The sequence below is a fragment of the Bombyx mori genome, chromosome 1 (genome assembly GCF_030269925.1).
Source record: "Bombyx mori chromosome 1, ASM3026992v2".
In the NCBI taxonomy this organism is placed as follows: domain Eukaryota; kingdom Metazoa; phylum Arthropoda; class Insecta; order Lepidoptera; family Bombycidae; genus Bombyx; species Bombyx mori.
In genome coordinates this window covers 11,994,893-12,005,038 of record NC_085107.1, presented here as the reverse complement: position 1 = coordinate 12,005,038, position 10,146 = coordinate 11,994,893, and the positions used below count along the sequence as shown (strand labels likewise).

Here is a 10,146-nt window from a genome sequence, read left to right as displayed (position 1 = left end):
TGCATTTTTTTAAAATAAAATCACTTTTTCTTACACTATTTTTAATTCAAATTTATTAAAATTTATTTTCTATTTTTTAGTTGTATTTTCTATAAAGGCGTATTTTTGTAGGTTTTTTAATCTATTATTTATTTTTAAGTCTCATTCTGGTGTTAATAGACCAATGCGGGTTCGTTGTCAACACGCTAATTGAAATCAGTATGAAATTCCTTAAAAGGAAGTTGAATATCGAATATCTAATTATTTTTTATTGCATAGATGGGTGGACGAGCTCACAGCCCACCTGGTGTAAAGCGATCACCGGAGCACATAGACATCCACAACGTAAATGCCGCCACTCACCTTGAGATATGAGTTCTAAGGTCTCAGTTTAGTTACAACGGCAGCCCCACCCTTCAAATCCAAAACGCATTACTGCTTCACGGCACGGCATTAATATCAGATCATATTAATTTTATTGCATTCGTAAATGTACAAAATCATTTAATTTAATTGGTTTAGCGTTAGTTAGTTTCGTAATTAATCATTAAAATCGATTAGTAAAAAAACAGTTTTATTGTCATTAAGCATTTGAAGTAATTATAGCCGGCGCATATTTTTGAATACCTATTTGTTTGTTTATTTCCTCATCAAGATCGGAATACTTTTTGGAAATCTGATCGGTTAATTATCTACTCTGATTAAAACGGTTTTTTTGCACTAAGTTGTGTGTTTGCCGCGTAGTTCTAGCCGATTTTGATAAAAATTTTAGGTTTAGACAACGCGTCATGTCAAAATTTTGTCGGTGTCTTTAAATTCTAGAAGAGTCGATGCCGATTCTCAATGCGCCCGTATTGATCACAAAAGCGCGATCGAATCTGAACAAGCCCAATACCGCCGCGTCTATCCTGTGTGCTTAGTGCGAGTTTTTAACGTTCTCGATAGCGTAAACGTTAGCTCATATTTGTATGGAATGGGATCGTTTGCGTACGTTTGCCGCTAGGGGCGCTGTTCCAACTGCATACAAAATTGGGTTAACTTTTACGCTATCGAGAACGTTAAGAGACTCGCACTAAGCACACTGATATACAAATTCCCGCTACATCATTTAAAGCCCGCTCGTACCGACGGCAATACTGATTGATATCTAAAATGCGGAAGACAGTAACCTTATCTGGTTGCTAGTAGCAACCACGTAAGGAAACTAACTACTGTATTTAAATAAATATCCAATTTCGAAAAGGGCACATCTCTGAAAATGTAAAATGTTCAGGAAATGAAAAAAACTGATTATTTTCTAAAGCAGTGTAAAATTTAAAATATTAGCTTCTGAGATATATTTTAGTGTTAATTAGCAATTGAAAATTACTGGAATTATTATAATATGGGTGTAGGGTAAGCCTCAAAACTACATGTATATGAAAAAACGCATTTGACAAAATATGCGACATGTGCCCTTTTCGAAATTGCATATTCAAATATTGTGACTCCGTTACCGGCACTGACGCCCGGGACCGAATTATGACCTTGTTGACCTTATGACCTTTGGTTGGTGTGCTTAGTTCTCGGCATTATTTATTGGCATTATTCAAGATTTCTTTATTTATTGCCTAGATAAGTGGACGAGATTACTAGAACCGGAATAAACATTGCAATGTGAAACATGAAATTGGCTTCCAAACCCGTTACGACTTAGATGCTGGAAATAGGCAGAATAGTGGTACTTACTCATACGGGCATACAATACAATCTACATTCATTAATAATGAATAAGAATCACATTGGAATAGTGCTTTAGTTGAAATTATCTTAACGTGAAATTACGTGGGTAGTTATGAAATTATTATCTTATAGTGTTATGTCGAATCGCGAATCAGTGAAACTAAAATATAATTTATGATTTTAACGATTCTCAAACATCATAGTAATTTCTGAGTTTTTTGCAGATCCTCACAGAACTCTTTGAGTTTGTAATCTCAAGGTTATGTTTTTGAACATTTCACATTTTTGAATAACTTAAATAAACGACTCGCTTGCCCTAATAAAAGTGTTCAACCAAACGTCAATATAAAATTAATTACGTTGCAGAAAAGAAAGCACACAAAAGAAATACTCCTGCGTACATATAAACCGCAAATAGAATATTATTTAATTAAAACGATTAACAAACAAAAAAAAAAAAACAAAAAAACTTACTTGAAATTCTTCAAAACGAGTATTAGATATTTCGGCGAGGTTTCGATTAAGACGCTCCTTTCGGCGTCACGTAGGCCTCCGCAGTCACGGCACTGATACTTGTTATCGCCCGAGAGGCTCTCTTTCGAGCAGTAATATTCTAGAAGGCTCTGGACGCTGTGCTGTGACGCTTCGGGCTTATCGGGAAACGCGAGTTGGAGGTCCCGGAACACGTCACGGGAAAGCGACGAAGAATGACAATCGGTGCATTCGACGCGCGTCAACAAAACCCCACCGAACATTGTATCTATAATCGAATCTCGCCGTAAGAACGTTGTATCGAACAAATGCCGCATCCGTTTTTTCGGCGGCATCATTGAGTCCACGTCCAAGGACGTTGCTTTGCTGTTGCCGGAGCCTGAAAATTTACTAGTTTACTCGATATGTTCTGTTTTTTAGTTTTTTAATTATGTCAAATATATAACGTGGACTAGTTTAAAGAAAATTTCAACACAAAAACACTAACGCTTTAATTCGTTGCGTTCTTATTTATTGCCTATATGGGTGGACGAGCTCACAGCCCACCTGATGTTAAGTGGTTACTGGAGCCCATAGACATCTACAACGTAAATGCGCCACCCACCTTGAGACATAAGTACTAAGGTCTCAGGTATAGTTACAACGGCTGCCCCACCCTTCAAACCGAAACGCATTACTGCTTCACGGCAGAAATAAGCAGGGTGGTGGTACCTACCCGCGCGAACTCTCAAGAGGTCCTAACACCAGTAAAAAATTATCTGAATAATCAGAATAATCGACTTCATCCGATTTACTAGGTATTTATTTATTTACGCTGACATTCCCAACCGATAACAAAGACACATACATTTGACTATTTCTCACATTTCATCTACTAATCTGTTTATTTCTGTATGTGTTGCTTAATCATCATTTTATCTCTTATTTAACTTAATATTTCAGCTCACTTCTTCTATTCAATTTAGTTTTAATTTCCTATTTAACTATCTCTCTATATTTATTACCGTCTTGCCTAATTTATTACAGTATTTTCGACATAAACAATAAAGGCACATTTTAGACAGTAATTTCTAAGGTTTCCTATGTACACGTTCTTTCACTTGCTTACTATAGTAGAATTATTTTGTCCGTGCAGTTTGGGTCATAAAACATAGCCCGGCTAGGGCGGTGAGCATGTTGCGCGGGCGCAACGCCGTTATCGATAAAAACAAATGAGTCATCGAAGGCATCGTGTACCACGGCGGCGGGGTAGTATACGAAGGGTGGTGAGACATTGTTATGTTAAGAGTAATTTGTACTTACCTGCAAATTATAGTACATTATGTCGAAGAGTAATGTGTTTTTATGCATTCGTTCTCTGAATTTGTTTAGTGACACAATGGCTACTCTTTTGTTTTGTATCAAAACGGCAGAATTTATTCAAAATAATATTTGCACGTGTTGTTATCAACAATGTGTGAAATTTTTTAACTGAAATAAGACTAAATCCCGAAAAGTTACAAAGTGTTAATTTCTGCCGTTTTCGTTAACTTGCTGCGGCGATATGTGGTGTAAGTGTTCGATTAGTGATTCTTTCTTTCATTTTTATCGCTAACCCACAAAATGACAAAACTAAATACGCTATCGATAACGCTTATCGACAATAATAATGCGCATCACTATGCCCGTCCGTAAGGCTCGTGAGTGGAAGAGAGAGTGAAATACTCGCTTCACCGCTCCGATTTTTTTTTTGACCCAAACTGCACGGTCAAAATAATTCTACTATAGTGCTCCTTCCCACTAAGTATTTCACCAATTTTACTTAGATCTGTGTACAACTGAGTTTGTTCCTTTTATAGCTAGTTTCCACCCGTGGTCGTCTAGGTTGGTGCTTAGCCTTCACCCATTTCACAGTGTATTCGAGTTCCAGATCCCTATCAATGGAGGACCTTGTTTGACTTCATCAATAACTAAAGCTTCTCTTGTCCAGTTATCATGCTCAATAACCCAGCAACATTATGTTACATTGCGTATAGTCCAACGAACATTAGACAAATACAAATTTTCCTTCGCAAAGTATTTATTTTACAATCTGTTCTATCGAGATCAATTCCAATAAACTAACTGATATATTATATGTTACACAATAGTCAATCAATTACACAAATAAAAACAAAATATACAACTATAATTCTTACCTTGCTTATAAAAACCTTACCTATACTAATTATTTCATATTATCAAAATTCACACAATTTTAGTAAAAAAAAAGGTGGAATTAAAAAATTTGAAAAAAAAAAGTGTAATTAGCTCTTAAAAGTAGTTTCAACTAGCGTAAAGTTAATTCCCTGACATTTTTTTAATGTCCGAATTAAAGCGTCAATGTGTTCTGTGTTTGAAATTCAACTCGACATCAAAAACATATCCCCCCCGATTACAACTTTACAAATTGTGATTGGCTCTAATTGGGCATTCATAAGTATCCATGTAACCGTTTTAAGGACCGAATTTCATTAAACAACCGTAAATAAGTTTTGGTAGAAATCACGACTTAAAAAAAAAACAACAAACTAAACTAGAATCTGTGTGAAAGCAACATTTAATATTGTCATGGTTTTTTTTTCAATACATACCAGAAGAACTGCTAGGCCTCGAATGGCTGCTACCTGCGCGTGCCCCACTGCCACCAGCTCTCGAAGAACTGCCACCCGGTCGCGACACACTGCTGCCAGGTCTCGGAGACAGGGATCCTCGATTACTGGACCCTGCGTCGTCGCTGCGATAAAACATTGTCACTTATGATTATACAGCATAGGAGATAGTTTATCTATATGAAATATATGTATATATGTATATGAAAATGAATTGCTTTTCGTTAGTCTCGCTAAAACTCGAGAGCTGCTGGACTGATTTGGCTAATTTTGGTCTTGAATTATTTGTAGAAGTCCAGAGAAGTTTTAAAAGGTGAATAACTATGAAAAAACTCGGAATTAAATAAAAATAAAATTTTTTGTTTTTCCTTTGATGTATCCCCCGTCGAACGGATTCCTTTTGTTTGTTTTAAGTTTATTTTATACAAAAGTTTAGATCTTTTATTTATCGATCGAGGCACTACTAAGTCTGCCGGGTCAACTGGTTTAATAATATAATACACACTCGTGAGCAAATGTAGAGGAACGCAAACTATTATACTTATATTTAGTCCCGTCATAAACCCTGTATATCGACGGCAAACATTAGTAAATTTTATTAAAAAAAAGAAAAGTTGTGGATTGCTGTTGTCAAATTTATATAGTTTTTATTAATCGCTAGCTTTACGCCCGCAGTTTCGCCTGTGTGGACTACCTTCCTCTCAAGATTTTAGCCAACCTTAGCCATGTAACCGTACGCAAACCGTTTTTATTTAATTAAAAATTGTTTATAAAATTAAAAATAAAACCTAACACCCCCCCCCATACCGCCTACCCTGTAGCTCGCGTTCAACACATTCACACGTTACGCTTGTGTAGTGTTTGTGAATAAGCGCGCGGAGTGACGTCGCACTGCATGCGCATCATGAAAAGTCTGCCGATCTCTCTCTCGCGCAGTCTAGCTTATGAGTGTGAAGGGGACAGTTAATGGTTTGCTTTTGTTAATGTTTATAAATATAGCGTGGTCTTGTTTTTTTATGATTTTAATATTAAATTATTATTTTCTAATTATAATTGCATAAGTTGATAAAAAATGCTACGCAGTAGCTTTAACGCGGCAGTCCCCGAGTGCCACACGTGTTTTTTTTTATTGCTTAGACTGGTGGACGAGCTCACAGCCCACCTGGTGTTTAAGTAGTTACTGAAGCCGATAGACATACATAACGCAAATGCGCCACCCACCTTGAGATATAAGTTCTAAGGTCTCAGTAAAGTTTACAACGGCTGCCCCACGCTTCAAACCGAAACGCGTTACTGTTTCACGGCAGAAATAGGCGAGGCGGTGGTACTTACCCGTGCGGACTCACAAGAGGTCCTACCACCAGTAAACCTGAAATATTAAATCATCGGATATAATATCGGACATAAATCGGAACATTAAATCAAAATTACCCGGCCCCTTGTGTCGGTTGCACGGCGTGCGAGGCTTGTGACGCGTGAGATGATCTGGTCTGCCGTGTGCCGGCGGTCATGACAGCTTGCCGAGAATAATCAAAGTTCACGTCCGAACAGTGTTCGTAGGACTGGAGGAGCACGAACAAATACCTGGAACCGGCGAGTCGTCTGATTAATTTTTGAACCAGCGTTCGCCTTAACTCACCCGTACTTTGTTGTTTTATTTAAGCTTCGAATGCATTTTACATTCAAAATTGTGATTTCACTACGAATGATTATGCCCTTTAAATTCTGAGCTTATTTTCACATTTTTCCAGAGGTTGTTAAAGGATTTTTGAAAAAAAGCACATAATCTTAATGATTGTCTTTAAATGTAGATGAGTTTTTCGGTTGCATCGAATGGTTTATTTATAAATGTTACAAACTTTTTTTAAGCATCATACATTCGCGCGCTAAGAGACGTCCGTACGTTTCGGTAAGAAAAACTGCTCATTAGTCGGTATTCCGATGTTCCGCACTTTATAAGCATTAAGAGAGTCGATCTATCGACGGATCGCGCCCTAATAGTTAATCTAATTAAAATGATCTACTGTGCATTAACTTCATTTAATTATAACGTAACACTACCTAAATTTACTTGTAACGTATTATCTATCTGTAATAATCAGTGTTCGATGCTGTCTTTGTTTGTCTTGTATGCATTTCATCCGTAGTTACTACTAATAACGTACGATCTGTCACGCGCGAGTATACAAGAAATCGGTTTATTTCGTACAATTAGCCATTGTGGCGACGGATCGCTACCAGACTTTCCTAGTTATTCAATATTGTTATCCTTATACATGGACAAGGCTCTATATGAAATTATATTTGTGCCAAACACCTCAGTGCTCCCCGAAATTCAGATTAGCTCATATAAAATGTTATCCTATTTTCCTCCCTAACCCTTTTATTCCAGACCCTCTAGTTCTTGTCTTAAATACAGATACCATTACCACTCTGCTCATTTCGCTACACCAGTGGTTCCCAAACTTATTTTGTCTACTGCCCACTTTGAGAATAAATTATTTTTTAGCGTCCCCATTTTTTCACCTACTTAAAAGCGAGAGCTCAGTCGGTGTCTAAAGAGTCCTAGATGAAATTACAAATCGCCTCCCAAGCCTCTACACAACGCCCCCATTTTTTTCTGGGTCTCTTACCGCCCCCCATTGGGCCTGCAGCGCCCACACTTTGGGAAATGGTGCCCTACACAGACAGCACACAATAGTATACGTTAATAAAAAACAAACGCCGTTTAAACTATCGTTCGTTGAAACGATTTTAAATTAACAACACTTAAATCTGAGCACTTTTGATCTTCGCTTTATTTTATTAACTTTCGATCGCGTATTTATTATATTCGTTATAGCTTTTTTTGATGGAATGGATGATAATGGCATGATTACTGATGGCCCGAAGGCCTTTCCAGTTTCACCAGGATAGGTGAGCGAGCAGAGGCTCAGCCAGGAGGGACGGGATTTGCTAACAGCTGCCCGAGCGCATCCGAAGGAGACCTAACAACTCAAGAGCAGCTGCTTCGCGAATGAATCTACTACCGGATCGGAATCGCGACCCACTGAGAAGATCCGGCGAAAAACTCAGCGGGCTGATGCTTAGGTTAGGTTGCACGGTTACCGGGGTCCCTAAGCCTGCTCCTAACTTAAGAGCTAAAGGCGTCTAATGCAAAGGCTATTGGATCTGATGGATCCGTAAGGACGTGTATTCGTTATAGGTACTCATAATGCCATTATAAGCGGGCTAGAGAGCTAAACCTTATTTCTATGTCGTTTGTTTGACTACCGCGTGACTTTTTTTAAATAAATAGAATTTAATTAAACAGGAAGCCAAGTTTTTCTCTGCCCGATAGGCCAACGGTCCGAAATATGCTGTTCGAAAATTTCGATTGATGCATCATTTCAAGAAATGATTGTTTTGTTAGTGAGATACAGGAATTTTTCGATTCCCAGATCGAATTTAATGTTTATATTAATGTGGCAACATTAATGTAGCTTACTAGTAATCACTATTACGTGTGAGTAACACTATATTGCCTCTTGCATATTTAACTTTCATTTATTATAGCTTAGGTGGGTGAATAATACGACCCGCCTATTGTTAACTAGTTACCAACATCATATGAATTCCATCACTTAAACAAAATATCGATTTATATAAAAAGACTAACCGAACTCGCCCGCTTCGCTGGATGTTTAAAATTGACATTATTATTTATTGTCATTATTATTAGAGAGTCCAACACTCATATAAATATTAGCCTATCCTTTAAGTACATGTATTTTCTACATGGATACCAAGTTTCAAGTCAATCGGATGCATGGTTCAGTAGTTATAACGGAACATGCGGAAAAACCACTGTAGATTTATATATTAGTATAGAGTATAGTTTTTTTATTTTATTTATTGCTTAGATGGGTGGCAGAGCTCACAGCCCACCTGGTGTTAAGTGGTTACTGGAGCCCATAGACATCTACAACGTAAATGCGCCACCCACCTTGACATATAAGTTCTAAGGTCTCAATATAGTTACAATGGCTGCCCCACCCTTCAAACCGAAACGCATTACTGCTTCACGGCAGAAATAGGCAGGGCGGTGGTACCTACCCGTGCGGACTCACAAGAGGTCCTACCACCAGTAATTACGCAAATTATAATTTTGCGGGTTTGATTTTTATTACACGATGTCATTCCTTCACCGTGGAAGTCAATCGTGAACATTTGTTAAGTACGTATTTCATTAAAAAAATTGGTACCCACCTGCGGGATTCGAACATCGGTGCATCGCTAGATATTAATGCACCGGACGTCTTATCCTTTAGGCCACGACGACTTCAAGATATAAAAAGATTTTAATACACACGAGGACTTACCCTAAAAACTCAGAGCTATCGTGTTGGTTATTAACTGTGAAGAACGGAGGCTTCACGACATTGAAGAATTCGTCAGGATTCAGCTTCGTGTTGTAGGAGTGCATCATTTTGGCGAACAGTATCCCCATCTTCGACCAGTACGGTACGGCGTTCATTTTCATCATAACGTGTGTGCTGAAGCTGTAACAAACAAACAAAAACGTTCGGAACACCGGATTTCACACCAACAACTCGTTAATGCTGCAAGTGATGGAGAAACTAGCGATTATCCATTTCGCCGGTATTAAAAATCGCAAGCATACCTTACGTGTTATAGTTGTTTTTTTTTTTTGTTCAATTTAAAATAACACAATATCGCCGCTTTTGTAGAATTCGCTTTCTGTATGACTCGTGTCGAAGCCACTTATTTACGTTGGCTTATTTATAAAAAAAGCCATGTGCTTTGCGTTGAAGAAGTTAAATTACGCATTGCCAATTCAATGATTTCGCACAGCTAGCTGGACGCAAATAAATCGCACTACATGCAATAAAACAAAAAAATAAATCAAAAAAACATTAAGCGCCCAAATACAAAGCAAAGAAATATATATTCGTTACAAAAATGTTCGTCCGAAGTGGGAATCGAACCCACGACTCTCAGCCCACCAATCAATCACGCTAAGTACTGCTCTACCCTACCGGATCAGTTACTACCAACGTAAGTAACTGTTTCGTCTCGTATTAGGTACTGTAGCGTACACTAAACGATTAGATCGTTTAGCCGGGTAATATAAGCCGGTTGTGAATTGAACATTATTATGGCATGTCATTAAGACAGGTAGCATCAAGCGATTCCGATCTTACGATTGCTTTTTGTTTTTTTTTTTCAGGCAGCGGCCGAATTTCATGCATGAGATTTTCTCGCCTAGGGGACGTCTTGACGAGCCGCAGTATCCAATGACGTTTTTAGGGACCTACCCACC

The 10,146-nt window shown here is 38.0% G+C and overlaps 1 protein-coding gene across 1 annotated transcript in view; it reads right to left on the bottom strand.

Annotated features, from left to right (window-relative positions):
• LOC101736542 (ubiquitin carboxyl-terminal hydrolase 35) overlaps positions 1–10,146 on the bottom strand; it is a 36,099-nt gene that overhangs the window by 7,488 nt on the left and 18,465 nt on the right. Inside the window, exons 8-11 of the mRNA XM_004929945.5 lie at positions 9,185–9,364; positions 6,255–6,407; positions 4,806–4,948; positions 2,176–2,572 (exon numbers count right to left, since the gene is read on the bottom strand). Coding sequence (XP_004930002.2) covers positions 2,176–2,572; positions 4,806–4,948; positions 6,255–6,407; positions 9,185–9,364 — 873 coding nt within the window. The remainder of the gene's footprint in view (positions 1–2,175; positions 2,573–4,805; positions 4,949–6,254; positions 6,408–9,184; positions 9,365–10,146) is intronic.